Raw genomic sequence first — 17700 nt, forward strand, 5'->3', positions numbered from 1 at the left:
AGCTGTGTTTGGTTACTGTTTGGTCTGGAGTACTTTTTTTTGTCTTGCTGTGACTGTGTGGGACACACAAGAAATTTAAAAATCACCTTTTTTCATCAATTTTTAGTTGTATTTTGATTGGTTCCTGCATGTTTTGTCCTACAACTCAGGCTCCAGTGCTCAAAATTCCTCTTTTCACCTACCCCCAAGCCCCGCCCACACCCCTGTACGTCAACACGATTATTAGAAAAATGAAGACGGAGTTGTTCAGTCGCCGTTCTTCACTCATAAAAACATCTAAATGTCTCTCCACGTCTGCTGCTTGTTACGGCGTCACTGTGAAGAGGCGGGGCTTATCAGTTCTGCAGGTTTGAACAGGAAGTCAGTCGATCTGTTTCTAGTATTAAGCCGATTTAGATCAATATCGCATTTTTTACAATAAACTAAATGTAAAATGGCAATCTATGTATGTTGCAGTGTCATTTTAAGTTCCAGAAAGAAAGTATAATACGTCTCATTTAATGCCATTCTGTAGCACATTCTGGACAATGCAATGACATCGCTATGGAGACAAGCAGTCACATAATGAACCTTGATTACTTCTTCATATTTCCGCGCAGATTCCTTCTTGATGAACGCGTTGCATTGGTCGTACTTTGCCTCACATACAATCTCATTGTCAGAGGCTGGATTAGAATATCATTGACTTCAGATACTGATATTTGGAGAGTTTTTCCCCTTTTCCCGCTGAAAAGAGAAACCGTTGGAGTGTAGACTTTGGGAAGTGTTTCTCCGCTGACCCGTGCAGCGCGGGTCAGCGGCACTTTCCTCAGAGGCAGGAGGGAAAAGGCTTTCAAATCAAAGCACTCGACGCCGGTCCACACAGACACGCCGGGTTTATGTGCTTTTTATGGCATTGACTTTCATTCACTTCCTGGGCACTGACCCCATGACCTTAACTGTGATGTGACAAAGATTATTTTTCTGATGATTTTATGTCAATCCAACAGAAATGTGCTAAACGTGTCTATTTCCTGAGGTTTCATCATCAAACACATGTGAAATTACTGTAATTTTACCTAGAAAAGTGTCAAATTATAAGATAAGAGAACCTTTATTTGTCTCATAACGGGGAAATTTCAGGGTTGCAACGCAGATTAGAAACAGCAGTGGAATAATACACAGATAACTTACTTAAAAATAATACTTAAATCTGGTATAAATGTAAGCAGAGCAAAAAAATTACATTTAAAATAATCAAAAAATGTCACCCTCTTATTTACAGGAAGTGACTGATATTTGGACAGAAAATATATAAATATTACTTCATACTCTGACTTGAAAGTTTACGATAAAATATATGTATTTCCATTTTCATTTTAACCACTGGTGCAAAGAGTACTGTAAATGTATAGTCAAGTAAAAGTACAGTAATATGGCTAAGTATTTACTCAACTACAAGTACTGTGGACATTAAAGTAAAAGTACACCTGGTATTAGTGAGTTACTTTTTACGTAGTTTTGGAAGCATTTTGGATCCATATTTAATACAAAACTTGATTAATTGAGTTGTTTAAACGTACATATTCTCAGAGCTGTGGCAGGTGAGAGCAGGTGAGGTGATGTTACGAGAGTTTGTTGGTTTAGAAAGAAGCAGATCAGTAGTGAGTACGACAGGGGGACGTTTGGGACCTGTGCTGTTCTCAAAACGTACATCAAAAACTACATGCTACAATTGTATTACGTTATTAAATTGTCAAAGGTTTTCATTTTACTACTTTTAGCTACATTTTTGTGCAGTAAAAATATGATGATCAGTATTCTTGAGCAAATCCCCTCAAATATACAGTTAGTAATAAAATATGCAGCAGATGGGATCTAAAAGAAACACACTGGAGCTGATTTTGCAGGATTGACCTCATCGGGACAAGAATATTATATCATTTTAACATGCTATGTCCATATGAAGCATGTTTACGCATAAAATACTGCATTTATAAAAACTAGAGGTGGACAGATTATTGAAATACGGTGTTGTAAAAGTGATATTTATGCACATTTGTGGTTATTTCTACAGCCATTTTAAATTTGTCTGATACTTAAACCTCAACTAATACATTTAAAGACACATTTGAACACCTGAATATCAATGGGATTTTCCATAACAACATTAACATATGCATTTTTTTCCCCAATATTGCAACTCATGTATATGTCAGACATTCACAGGAAAATATTCGAATGACAAATTCCAATCTACCTGCCGTGTTATTCATTACCGCTCAGTCCCGCCTCCGTGTCAGCGCTCGGTATACATCTCCTTTAATGCTAATGTGAAATGTTAACGTGGTAGATATGGAAACACGTCGTGGTCCCGGGCGCTGGCACATGTTTCCTCGCTCCAGTGAAGTGTACAATGAGCTGCTACGGATCAATAACGTAATTACAGAATGTCATAAGACGGCCTCGGGCACATGCAGGAAGTACATTAGAGAGAGGAAACCAGGAAGGGCTGCAACTAAGGTTTATTTTAGTTATTATTTGCATTGCACTTTAATGCTTAAATACATTTTCAACCAAATAAAGGGTTACTCATCATTTCACACAGTTTTTTTCTCAGATTAGAGCAGATCATTCAGGAACATTGAATTGACTTGGTGGTTGTTCACACGTGGTAAAGGAGTTTGGCCCTAAAGTCTATTTCAATAAAGAAACTCAAACATAACAGCAAAAAAACGACAATAATAGCACATTATTCATTGACTCCAGGCATTTTGGGTGAAGTGTCTTGCCTTTGGACACAACAACATTTGCTGTGGCACCTGGCGTTCCATCCTATATTAACCAGGCCCTGCACTGTTTAGCTTCCATGATGTGGCAGGATTGGGCTTTGGCAAACAGGTCGGGCTTCTTTTCAGCAGTCACTACAGAGTGTATTTATAGAGACTTCCTACTGTATTTACACAGATATATATCCAATATCTGTGTAATGTCACATACAGAACATCTGGCAAAAGCAGTGTTGATATATTCAGCTTTTCAGACATCGCTCATTTTTCTTCAGCATATGTATTGTGATTAATTCAAAAAGTATGTCCTATAGGCTCCTCCCCTCTGCAAGGACTCCTCCTCTGCAAAAGAGATTCTTAATCTCAGCGGGACGTCCCTGGTTAAACAAAGGTCAATCATGTTTATTCAATTATATCTACTACAGTCCCTTTGGTCTGAGATCAGGACTAAGACTCTAGACCAGTGTCACTTTGGTCTGAGATCAGGACTAAGACTCTAAACCAGTGTCACTTTGGTCTGAGATCAGGACTAAGACTCTAAACCAGAGTCACTTTGGTCTAAGATCAGGACTAAGACTCTAAACCAGTGTCACTTTGGTCTGAGATCAGGACTAAGACTCTAGACCAGTGTCACTTTGGTCTGAGATCAGGACTAAGACTCTAAACCTGTGTCACTTTGGTCTGAGATCAGGACTAAGACTCTAAACCAGTGTCACTTTGGTCTGAGATCAGGACTAAGACTCTAAACCTGTGTCACTTTGGTCTGAGATCAGGACTAAGACTCTAAACCAGTGTCACTTTGGTCTGAGATCAGGACTAAGACTCTAAACCAGAGTCACTTTGGTCTGAGATCAGGACTAAGACTCTAAACCAGAGTCACTTTGGTCTGAGATCAGGACTAAGACTCTAAACCAGTGTCACTTTGGTCTGAGATCAGGACTAAGACTCTAAACCAGAGTCACTTTGGTCTAAGATCAGGACTAAGACTCTAAACCAGTGTCACTTTGGTCTGAGATCAGGACTAAGACTCTAGACCAGTGTCACTTTGGTCTGAGATCAGGACTAAGACTCTAAACCAGTGTCACTTTGGTCTGAGATCAGGACTAAGACTCTAAACCAGAGTCACTTTGGTCTGAGATCAGGACTAAGACTCTAAACTTTGGTCTGAGATCAGGACTAAGACTCTAAACCAGAGTCACTTTGGTCTAAGATCAGGACTAAGACTCTAAACCAGAGTCACTTTGGTCTGAGATCAGGACTAAGACTCTAAACCAGTGTCACTTTGGTCTGAGATCAGGACTAAGACTCTAAACCAGTGTCACTTTGGTCTGAGATCAGGACTAAGACTCTAAACCAGTGTCACTTTGGTCTGAGATGAGGACTAAGACTCTAAACCAGTGTCACTTTGGTCTAAGATCAGGTCTAAGACTCTAAACCAGTGTCACTTTGGTCTAAGATCAGGTCTAAGACTCTAAACCAGTGTCACTTTGGTCTAAGATCAGGTCTAAGACTCTAAACCAGTGTCACTTTGGTCTGAGATCAGGACTAAGACTCTAAACCAGTGTCACTTTGGTCTGAGATCAGGACTAAGACTCTAAACCAGTGTCACTTTGGTCTGAGATCAGGACTAAGACTCTAAACCAGAATCACTTTGGTCTAAGATCAGGACTAAGACTCTAAACCAGAGTCACTTTGGTCTGAGATCAGGACTAAGACTCTAAACCAGAGTCACTTTGGTCTAAGATCAGGACTAAGACTCTAAACCAGTGTCACTTTGGTCTGAGATCAGGACTAAGACTCTAAACCAGTGTCACTTTGGTCTGAGATCAGGACTAAGACTCTAAACCAGAGTCACTTTGGTCTGAGATCAGGACTAAGACTCTAAACCAGTGTCACTTTGGTCTGAGATCAGGACTAAGACTCTAAACCAGTGTCACTTTGGTCTGAGATCAGGACTAAGACTCTAAACCAGTGTCACTTTGGTCTAAGATCAGGACTAAGACTCTAAACCAGTGTCACTTTGGTCTAAGATCAGGTCTAAGACTCTAAACCAGTGTCACTTTGGTCTGAGATCAGGACTAAGACTCTAAACCAGAGTCACTTTGGTCTAAGATCAGGACTAAGACTCTAAACCAGAGTCACTTTGGTCTAAGATCAGGACTAAGACTCTAAACCAGTGTCACTTTGGTCTGAGATCAGGACTAAGACTCTAAACCAGTGTCACTTTGGTCTAAGATCAGGACTAAGACTCTAAACCAGTGTCACTTTGGTCTAAGATCAGGTCTAAGACTCTAAACCAGTGTCACTTTGGTCTGAGATCAGGACTAAGACTCTAAACCAGTGTCACTTTGGTCTGAGATCAGGACTAAGACTCTAAACCAGTGTCACTTTGGTCTGAGATCAGGACCAAGACTCTAAACCAGTGTCACTTTGGTCTGAGATCAGGACTAAGACTCTAAACCAGTGTCACTTTGGTCTGAGATCAGGACTAAGACTCTAAACCAGAGTCACTTTGGTCTAAGATCAGGACTAAGACTCTAAACCAGAGTCACTTTGGTCTGAGATCAGGACTAAGACTCTAAACCAGAGTCACTTTGGTCTAAGATCAGGACTAAGACTCTAAACCAGTGTCACTTTGGTCTGAGATCAGGACTAAGACTCTAAACCAGTGTCACTTTGGTCTGAGATCAGGACTAAGACTCTAAACCAGAGTCACTTTGGTCTAAGATCAGGACTAAGACTCTAAACCAGTGTCACTTTGGTCTGAGATCAGGACTAAGACTCTAAACCAGTGTCACTTTGGTCTGAGATCAGGACTAAGACTCTAAACCAGTGTCACTTTGGTCTGAGATCAGGTCTAAGACTCTAAACCAGAGTCACTTTGGTCTAAGATCAGGACTAAGACTCTAAACCAGAGTCACTTTGGTCTGAGATCAGGACTAAGACTCTAAACCAGTGTCACTTTGGTCTGAGATCAGGTCTAAGACTCTAAACCAGTGTCACTTTGGTCTGAGATCAGGACTAAGACTCTAAACCAGAGTCACTTTGGTCTAAGATCAGGACTAAGACTCTAAACCAGTGTCACTTTGGTCTAAAATCAGGTCTAAGACTCTAAACCAGAGTCACTTTGGTCTGAGATCAGGACTAAGACTCTAAACCAGTGTCACTTTGGTCTGAGATCAGGACTAAGACTCTAAACCAGTGTCACTTTGGTCTGAGATCAGGACTAAGACTCTAAACCAGAGTCACTTTGGTCTGAGATCAGGACTAAGACTCTAAACCAGTGTCACTTTGGTCTGAGATCAGGACTAAGACTCTAAACCAGAGTCACTTTGGTCTAAGATCAGGACTAAGACTCTAAACCAGTGTCACTTTGGTCTAAGATCAGGTCTAAGACTCTAAACCAGTGTCACTTTGGTCTGAGATCAGGACTAAGACTCTAAACCAGTGTCACTTTGGTCTGAGATCAGGACTAAGACTCTAAACCAGTGTCACTTTGGTCTGAGATCAGGACTAAGACTCTAAACTTTGGTCTGAGATCAGGACTAAGACTTCTGAGACACAATCAGAACAAGTCTACTGAAGAAAAGTTCAAATTGTGAGTTGTTTTTTGTGCGTGCCACTTTTCCCCAACACCACAGGACAAACCCTAACCACAACTAACCAGTCCTCGTGTTTCCTTCTCTTCCTTCAAACACGCTTAAAGCTAGCCAGCCTGTGCCGAGCTAACTGGATTGGAAACACTTGGGCACCTCCATTTGCATCGTGGGTGTCCTCTGCCTTCATCTCCCGCCAGGCCCTCTATTTTTCACATGTTCATCTCCACCAGCTCAGTTTATTTATTGATTCATATTTTTCTTCACAAATGAAAGTCAGGGCAGTTTTCAAACGCTTGGCCTGGTTGAGTTGTGATGTAATTACAGGTAAAGCTGGGACGCCTGACACACAATAATGAGTGCTAAAGTGCAGGGCAGGTTTTATGTGATGATGCATTCTAATCATGGAGATTGTGACACAGTTTAAATGAGGCTGAAAACAATAACAATAAGTCCAAAAGTAGGGCACTCAAAATGTCTTTGAAATGCACCTTGAAAAGTATTAGACAGTGTTGGTCAGTAGACAGGTCAATATAGACCACAATCCATTGGGAAAATGATGAAAAATAATATTGATTGGCAACAGGTCTTTGATGGACATATATATATCTGAATTAAATCAGATATAAGAGCTTTATTCACCCCTTAACGCCTGCTGACTCTTATTTGTGACAAACCCAATTAGACAACAGTATAACTTTAAAGCTGAGGATATTGCTTTGAGCAACAGAGACACGCTATATATAGTCAGAAAGCTTGAATAAATAACCACAAAAAAGAATTACAATTATTATTATATTGCCTTTATTCAGGCTATGGGTGTTCAATTATTGGTTGGTCTATTTTAATCCCAAAAAATACAGATTTCAGGAATAAACATGTGTTCTCTCAATTACTGCCTTAATTTAAAAAACAACACCTAAAACTGATTTTTTTTTATTGTAAAAAAACAAGCAATTTATGATGAAATGAGCAAAAACAATTTTTCTAACAATATAAGACTATGTATCTCCACATTCCTCTACTTTTCTGCTGCAAAATGAGTCCATTTTCATCCAGTTTTGCCCTTGCATTGTGAATAGGGCCCAAAAGCTAACTTGCTCATTAGCTTTAGCATGTTTTTGGCCCTGTTTTCCTGCTAAATAACATCTAAAGTGTTGATGATTTAACACCAAACTGCACTAGAATCACATCTTGCTCCCTCTGAGCTTCACAAAGATGTTTTACACTCCCAGGTAAAGCCTCCAGGAGGCGCAGGGGAAGCTGTGCACCATGGGGCAGCTAACGTGTATGCTAATTAGCCTCATTCACATTTTAGCGCCTGGAGGGGAAATAGAGAGATGAGGTGGTAAGTCACTAAGCACTAAATTAAAATGTTTAATTAATTGAAACTGTCCCACTTCGTTTGACATGTTTGAATAAATGTGTTTGTCTTTATTGCAGTTGCACTTTTAGAGACATTTGTGCACTTTACACAATTATAAGCACAAAACAATCGTAATATGCACCATTTCAATATCAACATACTTGGACCCAGAGCTCTGAAATTCCACACAGTTGTTTTTGACCAGTAGGGAAATAAATGTAGTGAATTTAAATATTTTTTATTGAGCCATTTGAAATCATTATTTGTATACTTTAAGTACATTAGTTCTTATGTGCACCACATACATACTGTAGCCTTCATGCACACAATGCAAAACTATCATTTCTTACCTTTCAAATAGTGTCTAACACATGCATTTTGGACAAATATACTCTCCTGATAGTTGTTTTAATTTGGTAAATTACATTAAAAGACACTAGCTGAAGATGGTTGAAAATAGATGGGCCATAACATGTATAACTAAAGTTATTCTCCTAATTTTGTTGAATAATTTTATAGCCTTCATTTCCCATGAGACAGGTTGGAACTGCAGCTTGTTGAAAAAATGAAACGTGAATGTGCAAGTTCTAACATCGAGACAACTGGGGCAAAATAAATACATAGCAGTTCGTCATTGGTCAGTCCTTTTGGTTCATTTGAGTCATTTTATTTTGCTTCAGCCCTGCTTTGGTTTGGACCTGGTTTGGACCTGGTTTAGTTCGGCCAGATCCAGTTCTGGTTTTGATCTGATTTATACTTGGATCAGTTTGGAACACTAAAGATAAACATGTATCATCACTAAAGAAATCAAGAATTCAAAAATGTGATTTGATGCAAGTTCATGAGTCTTTTTGACTGTGTTTAATGCAAAAGTGTGAAAAGTTACGCAATGCTTGTTTAATTAAGCCTATTTGTGCCATACAGTTTCCCTCTCCCCGTTCTTCCTGTATGTATAGCTCTAATCTAAAGTCTATGTAAAGCTGCGCTGCCTTGAAGCCTGACTTAGCATTCGGCTGCCGTTCCCATCCGGATTCCCCCGCTCCCACTGGGATCCGCAGTCCCTGAGGGCGCGGGGAAAACCAGGATTCTCTTCTGCCGCATTATATTACAGCACATTACGGACTAATCCTGCCGTGACTGCAGCGCTTTAGACGCTTCACTATCAAACAGATACAGTCGGTTCGAACGTTAGCATCCAGTGCAGCAGCGACGGCTAAGCTTTCAGAGTGCGTCTTTGCTAAGTTGTTTTTTTTCTGTCATGTAACGGTTGATTAACATAAATGTACATATTGTCCCTATAACATTGTGTTGCACTAATGCAGAATGTCTAAACAAGTAATCAATTAAGGGGTTGGATTATTTATTAAGTAGTTAACATTATTTTATAACTACTTATTATATATCAAGTCTTTGTTCATGCTTAAATAAGAATAGTAAAAGTGTAGTTATAATAAAGTGCGACCACAAAGAGCATGTTTTTGTATTATTTAGGTGTTTTAACTACTTTAACTGAATAACCTTGTGCTTTCATATTGTATACCTGATATCTTACACAAAGACACTACAAGAGTATGAACTGTACTATGAAGTTGCTCTCCTCCAGTTACTTTACGCATTTTGGCTTTTAATTTTCAAGCACCAAACGAACCAATACAAATGTGGCGACACTGATGGAACTACGTCGGCCTATTTTAGTATAAACTGACTATTTGGTTAAATATTTTGTGCATTTATGGATGTTAAAAATGACCAGGATTTAATAAAAGTTAGATTTCTCTGATTGTTCAGCCTTTTCCCCATTGCTGATTGATAAAAGTGTAGAACTCAATTCTGAGTGCTTCATATCAGTCTGATGTTAGCATGTAGTCACGTTAGCATTTGGAAGAGTTAGAAAAGCACAACGTGGACAGATGTTGGTGAGAAACATATAAAAACAAAGCATGAGACTGTTCCAGACACTTGTTTCATGGAGCAATATAGTTTTTATGTTCCATATGTTTGTCTACAATGTTGACTTGAGCATTGTGGACCAGTATGTGCTAAATGTTTTTATACACACTCACCCAATGGTTATTTGCATGGCTAACTAGCATCCATGTGGCTAACTAGCATTCATGTGGCTAACTAGCATTCATGTTGCTAACTAGCATTCAAAGGGCTAACTGGAATTCACTTGGCTAACTAGCAGTCACATGGGTAACTAGCATTCACGTCGCTAACTAGTATTCAAAGGGTTCCACCCCACAAGTCTAGAAGTTTCACAAGTCCGAACCCTAACCCTAACCCTAACCTTTGGACTTGTGAACCTTCGGACTTGTGGGCAGCCACCATTCACAGGGCTAACTAGCATTCACGTGGCTAACTAGCATTCACATGGCTAACTAGCATTCACGCGGCTAACTAGCATTCACATGGCTAACTAGCATTCACAGGGCTATCTAGCATTCACAGGGCTAACTAGTAGTCACGTGGCTAACTAGCAGTCACATGGCTAACTAGCAGTCACATGGCTAACTAGCAGTCATATGGCTAATTAACATTCACAGGGCTAACTAGCATTCACAGGGCTAACTAGCAGTCACATGGCTAACTAGCAGTCACATGGCTAACTAGCAGTCACATGGCTAATTAGCATTCACAGGGCTAACTAGCAGTCACATGGCTAATTAGCATTCACAGGGCTAACTAGCATTCACAGGGCTAACTAGCAGTCACATGGCTAACTAGCAGTCACATGGCTAACTAGCAGTCACATGGCTAACTAGCAGTCACATGGCTAATTAGCATTCACAGGGCTAACTAGCAGTCACATGGCTAACTAGCATTCTTTCTGCTCAAACGTGTGTCATTTCCTTCATTCTTTTCGACATACTGTGTGGCTTAACATGTCCATTCCTTGGTGTGGTTCTAATGTCGCTCGTCGACTGTTTGCAGGACTTCGATGACTTCATCTTTGCCTTCTTCGCGATCGAGATGGTGATCAAGATGGTGGCTCTGGGGATTTTTGGGAAGAAGTGTTACCTTGGCGACACATGGAACCGACTGGACTTCTTTATCGTGCTGGCTGGGTGAGTCCAAAATGAGCCCAACATAGACACAGTTCATCTTTATTAGAGCTGAACTGTTTGGGGGGGGGGAAATATTAAATATACATCTCAAAAGTTTATGAGATGATTTAAAACTACACTCTCTTACTTCTCAAATTTCTAGACACACATGAACAAGACTCCATCTCCTGATGCACTGCAGAGTGAAGCAATTTGATCTGCATGTTGCTCTGTATTTTAGTTAGTGCTGTAAATGCTGTATAATACTGTAAATCAATCTTAATGAAAATATAATACTGTTCAGTTGGTTCATTCTGTGACATCCATTTCTTTTTGCTGCCGTCAAAAGTACATTCAACAAGTATCTATCTCTTGTTTCCATTGAAGGTGCTTTATGTCCCATAGTTTTACACTCAACGTTAATGTTGACAATCATTTGCAGTGCTTTATTATCTCATTATTTATGAACACTTGGGCAATCCCAGAACACTTAAATACTTGCCTTTTTGATTTGATATATTTAGTTTGATTAATGTTCATTGTTTTATGTTGCACCCAATCACCAAAGCAATTTCCTATGTTTGTGAATGTTGTTCAATGGCAATAAACCTTTTCTGATTCTGATTCTGAACACATGATCGTGCTGTAGGCGGTACCTGGCAACCACATTATCTCCTGCAATCTATTCTTGACAACCCTCTCACCACTGCAGGTTGAGCATTTAATCAAAAAACAAAACACAACTCCATCTATTTTTGATGAGTAAACAACATTACAACATTGATCAAACCCAGCTCTTGTTTGCTTTATCTTCTGCCTGCAAACATCGGCCCTTTTACCTGTCAGGGGCCCGGCAGAGGCTAGTGCTCTGGTATTCTGATCAAACACTCCGCCCCCCCCCCCGCCGCGCTCCAGTGCCGGCCCCGGCTCCTCCGGTCCGCCCGTGGGGTCTGTCCGCCGTACGCTCTTCAAAACACCACACACTCAATACACACAAAAATATGCAATACTCAAAATGACACCCACAATATGGATTTGAGCAGCTGTGAGAAGATTATTTCAGGTCTGAAGTTGATTAATTGAAGATGTTCCTCTTGTGAGCTGGATGCCCTCCCCACACATCTGTGCACCAGCAATTTTAACCAATTTCCTTCGTTGTTTACGTGACACTTTAACGACTAATTCATTTAAGATATTTGAATTAGCCTTAGCAAAGCATTAACAAATACCGGTACTGAATTCACAATGGACAAATTGTTTGTTATTAAGAAGGATTCAGACTTAATAACTACTTAGTTAACACCCTAACCCAAAGGCTAAGGCTAATTAAGTTGTAATTATTTTTAAGTGTATCTTCAAAAACAGTGTCCAGATGACGGACACTGAAGCGAGAGCGCTAACCACTGCACCACCGCGAACCACTGCGCCACCGCTAACCACTGTGCCACCGCGAACCACTGCGCCACTGCTAACCACCACGCCACCGCTAACCACCGCGCCACCGCTAACCACAGCGCCACCGCTAACCACTGCGCCACTGCTAACCACCGCGCCACCGCTAACCACCGCACCACCGCTAACCACAGCGCAACCGCTAACCACTGCGCCACCTTGTTAAGTACAAGATTATAAGAGTTAGTTTGTGTGTAGGTGTCACTTCACTTTAAGGTGATCGTTATGTCCCCACAGGATACAAATATAAATCTATGGATATGAGTGGATTCAATTAAACAATATAAACTCATTAGAAGCAGATTCAACACTGTTGTTTTTTTCCACATCCATATTTGTTGAGAGAGAAAATGACCAAAAATGATAATAAAATAATGTCTGGCTTTAAGCAGCCGTTTAACCAGCGACTACGCCTCACTCTGCTGTGTGGGCTGCACCCGTGTGAAATGGGGTGTGTTACTGTGGACTGCACCCGTGTGAAATGGGGTGTGTTACTGTGGACTGCACCCGTGTGAAATGGGGTGTGTTACTGTGGGCTGCACCCGTGTGAAATGGGGTGTGTTATTGTGGACTGCACCCGTGTGAAATGGGGTGTGTTACTGTGGGCTGCACCCGTGTGAAATGGGGTGTGTTACTGTGGACTGCACCCGTGTGAAATGGGGTGTGTTATTGTGGACTGCACCCGTGTGAAATGGGGTGTGTTACTGTGGACTGCACCCGTGTGAAATGGGGTGTGTTACTGTGGACTGCACCCGTGTGAAATGGGGTGTGTTACTGTGGACTGCACCCGTGTGAAATGGGGTGTGTTACTGTGGACTGCACCCGTGTGAAATGGGGTGTGTTGTGGACTGCACCCGTGTGAAATGGGGTGTGTCACTGTGGACTGCACCCGTGTGAAATGGGGTGTGTTATTGTGGACTGCACCCGTGTGAAATGGGGTGTGTTACTGTGGACTGCACCCGTGTGAAATGGGGGGTGTTACTGTGGACTGCACCCGTGTGAAATGGGGTGTGTTACTGTGGACTGCACCCGTGTGAAATGGGGTGTGTTGTGGACTGCACCCGTGTGAAATGGGGTGTGTTACTGTGGACTGCACCCGTGTGAAATGGGGTGTGTTATTGTGGGCTGCACCCGTGTGAAATGGGGTGTGTTATTGTGGGCTGCACCCGTGTGAAATGGGGTGTGTTACTGTGGACTGCACCCGTGTGAAATGGGGTGTGTTGTGGACTGCACCCGTGTGAAATGGGGTGTGTTACTGTGGACTGCACCCGTGTGAAATGGGGTGTGTTACTGTGGACTGCACCCGTGTGAAATGGGGTGTGTTATTGTGGACTGCACCCGTGTGAAATGGGGTGTGTTACTGTGGGCTGCACCCGTGTGAAATGGGGTGTGTTACTGTGGACTGCACCCGTGTGAAATGGGGTGTGTTACTGTGGACTGCACCCGTGTGAAATGGGGTGTGTTATTGTGGACTGCACCCGTGTGAAATGGGGTGTGTTACTGTGGACTGCACCCGTGTGAAATGGGGTGTGTTACTGTGGACTGCACCCGTGTGAAATGGGGTGTGTTATTGTGGACTGCACCCGTGTGAAATGGGGTGTGTTACTGTGGGCTGCACCCGTGTGAAATGGGGTGTGTTACTGTGGGCTGCACCCGTGTGAAATGGGGTGTGTTACTGTGGACTGCACCCGTGTGAAATGGGGTGTGTTACTGTGGACTGCACCCGTGTGAAATGGGGTGTGTTATTGTGGACTGCACCCGTGTGAAATGGGGTGTGTTACTGTGGACTGCACCCGTGTGAAATGGGGTGTGTTACTGTGGACTGCACCCGTGTGAAATGGGGTGTGTTATTGTGGACTGCACCCGTGTGAAATGGGGTGTGTTACTGTGGGCTGCACCCGTGTGAAATGGGGTGTGTTGTGGACTGCACCCGTGTGAAATGGGGTGTGTTACTGTGGACTGCACCCGTGTGAAATGGGGTGTGTTACTGTGGACTGCACCCGTGTGAAATGGGGTGTGTTACTGTGGACTGCACCCGTGTGAAATGGGGTGTGTTATTGTGGACTGCACCCGTGTGAAATGGGGTGTGTTACTGTGGACTGCACCCGTGTGAAATGGGGTGTGTTACTGTGGACTGCACCCGTGTGAAATGGGGTGTGTTGTGGACTGCACCCGTGTGAAATGGGGTGTGTTACTGTGGACTGCACCCGTGTGAAATGGGGTGTGTTGTGGACTGCACCCGTGTGAAATGGGGTGTGTTACTGTGGACTGCACCCGTGTGAAATGGGGTGTGTTACTGTGGACTGCACCCGTGTGAAATGGGGTGTGTTACTGTGGACTGCACCCGTGTGAAATGGGGTGTGTTACTGTGGACTGCACCCGTGTGAAATGGGGTGTGTTATTGTGGACTGCACCCGTGTGAAATGGGGTGTGTTGTGGACTGCACCCGTGTGAAATGGGGTGTGTCACTGTGGGAAATGCTGCGCGCTGGTTGGCTGCTCCGAGTGTTGCTGTTGCGGAGCCAAAACGACAGAAGGCTGCGCTCTGGGAACTCCTTAATGTGTAATAACCAGAGAATAATCATTTGTGTGATTAAAGAGCGACAGAGCCGGGAGTGACCAGGTGCGTCTTCTATCACGGGATGAAATGCTCTGTAGACGTGTGTTTAAATGTGACAGAACACCACCAAAGAGAACATAGAGACCTTTGATTATGCTCCATTTATTCATATACTTTGTTCATATTTTTGCATGTTTTGTAACATTTTCTGGTCTCAGTATATGATTTCATTTTGAGATCAAATATTGTCCTTAAATGCTAATAAAAGGAAGCAAATAATAGTGCACCGATTTAACTTTAAATAAAAAAGGTGAACAAAATAAATAAACGAGTAATGTTAATTTAGCGATTTTTTAATGTATTTTTTTTTAAATTAAAACATTAAACAATACATTTAAAAAAGGAGCAAGTTCAGAGAGAACACAGGATATTAAAATACAAAAGAGAAAATTAAATTTAATTTTGTCGTCCAAATGTGATTTATTAAATTTTCCGTATGTCACTTATAATGTCAGTCCAGGGCAGTTTATACCATTCATTTCTTTGTGATCACTTTTTTCCTGGTGCCAAAGATATCCATTTATTTCATCCATAGCAGGAGTTTTAAGGCCCAAATACACAGTTCTGAACTCGAGAGTGACACTCATTTAACTCTTTACATCCTGTTATCAGGGGTCTGTTGCTACGGCTACAGAAGTCGAACTTCACTCAGCTATGTTCGTTTTCATTTGTCAACAATTTAGATATACCCTATTTTCCGGACTATAAATCGCACCGTTTTTCATAGTTTTGGCCGGGGTGCGACTTATACTTATATTTATACTTATATACTTATACACCAGAGCGACTTATAAGTGATATTATTTGTTATTTTCACACGCGTCCTAATTTCATACTCCAGTGCAACGTATGTATGTTTTTTTCTTCTCTATAATGCATTTTTTGGCTTTCCGGAAAATACAGGTATATTATTTTTATGGATGGATTTATTAGGAAAATGTTTATAATCTGAGAGCAAATCAGATTGAAAAAATCTCATTTAACTAATACTCTGACCCTAACCTTTACATTCAGTAGTTTTGAAGCCTGGGTCATGCTAAATGTTGGTCTTTGTTCATGCTTTTCAAGACAAATGAAGGTGTTGTTATAATAGTGTGGGACCAAAGGCTTCTGAACCTGCACAATAATACTAATACTATACTAATACTGTGCAAATGTCACTAACTGAAAGCTCATGCATCATTTATGTACCACAAGATCACGACAGAACTGCCACAAAACAGTGGAAACTGGGAGGTTTTTCCTTGAATTGGACAGAAAAAGGATTGTAAAGCAATGACAAGAAAAACATGACGTCAAAATGGTCCCAATCCCGTCTCGTCTCTTTCTCGTGGACCCAGTCTCGAGTCTCATCCCAAGTGACGTGATTGGTGCGTTATTCCAGCTTCAACCAAGACAGTTACAGGCACATCTGAGCTCGTTTCGGATCACTATTATCGGGATGATGCATTTTATGTCCATTTCGCCAATATTGCCCATCCCATCCATCCATTTTCTACCACTTGTTCCCTTCCGGGGTCGCGGGTAACTGGAGCCTATCCCCGTGACTTTGGGCCTTAGGCGGGGTACACCCTGGACAGTGGCCAACTCGTCGCAGAGCCAACACAGAGACATAGACATAGACACACAGATAACCAGTCACTCTCCCATTGCCCATCCCTATTTACTTTATTCTGAAGTTAATCTACATGCAAAACCATGACTACGTTTTATGAAAATAGTACGTTGGTCCAAGACTCTCGGAGAATACTGCATTACTCAAACGGGCGTGAATATAACGTCAATCTCCGTTTATCAGTGCCATTTTAGAACAATAAGACGATTTCTGGCGCTGAGACAATGGTAACCACGGTAACGGCGCTACGATATGTTCTGGCAACAGTTTGTGCGGAGGATGCTCTGATGAAGTGTGTTTGTTTTCTCCGTTCGGGCGGGACGTTGATGGGAGCTGAGCCCGGGCTTCGGTATCTCTCCGAATCGCCTGACACAGCAGCGGATCGGAGCAGGCGGGACGCTGCAGTTTGTACAGGAAGTGTAGAATGTGGCAGCAGATTCAAGCCCAGGCGGTTTATAGAGCGTTTTAGCACAGTCCACGGAGGGCTTGTTCGCACATTTGACGGTAATATATGTGAAATCGAGCAACGTCAAAGCGTAAAAGTCCAAACTGAGTCACCACGAAGAAAAGGAAGAGTTGTAGAAGGATTTATTCATGCATGTCAACTTTATATTTATATGTGGAGGGTTGAGGACTTTCATACACACACTATTCTCTCGCTCTGCCCATTGTTCAAACTCTTGCACTTGGGCGATTCTATCTATATGTCAAATCCAAATAAAAATGAGTAGTGAAGCCAAGGTGGGTAAATGTATATATCTGTAAGTAAATGTTTAGTGTCAGCAGATTGGACTAGAACATCAGAAATCTTATTCTAAGTTCTATTTATTCAAGTTTTAGCTTAAACAATGAGGGGAAATTGAGGGGAAATTTGAATTTTTGGCCAATTTTCAGTAAGATCTATTTTTCTCACATACAAAATAAGAGATCCAAATTCCCCTCCAATATTTTGTAAGTATCTAAGGCCTTAGTTATTTTATTACTTGGTTTACGGATCCGCCGCACTTAGAGTATTGATTTATACAATATAAATAAAATAAATTATTATCAATTATTTTTTATAAAGTACCGCCGACAAAGCAAAATAGCATTAAATTAAATGTAAAAAGCGGTATTGAGTCAAAAGACAAGAGCGCGTGAAGCAATTTCTCGCCAAACTCCTGCGGAAGTCTGTGACGGAGCGGGTATGTCCCTGCGCGGCCCCGGGGGAGTGCACGCCCGTTTCCCTGCGGCTGCG

At 41.8% G+C, this 17700-nt stretch overlaps 1 protein-coding gene across 12 annotated transcripts in view; it reads left to right on the forward strand.

Moving 5' to 3' along the window:
- The window catches only part of cacna1g (calcium channel, voltage-dependent, T type, alpha 1G subunit), a 296305-nt gene that overhangs the window by 25375 nt on the left and 253230 nt on the right, over positions 1-17700 (forward strand). For all 12 annotated transcript variants that reach the window (XM_072455517.1, XM_072455513.1, XM_072455523.1 and 9 more), the window contains exon 2: positions 10665-10798. In XM_072455517.1, coding sequence (XP_072311618.1) covers positions 10665-10798 — 134 coding nt within the window. The remainder of the gene's footprint in view (positions 1-10664; positions 10799-17700) is intronic.

This window comes from Eucyclogobius newberryi, unplaced genomic scaffold (genome assembly GCF_026437365.1).
Source record: "Eucyclogobius newberryi isolate DKJ021-1_F unplaced genomic scaffold, fEucNew1.0.hap1 SCAF_20, whole genome shotgun sequence".
Lineage (NCBI taxonomy): Eukaryota > Metazoa > Chordata > Actinopteri > Gobiiformes > Gobiidae > Eucyclogobius > Eucyclogobius newberryi.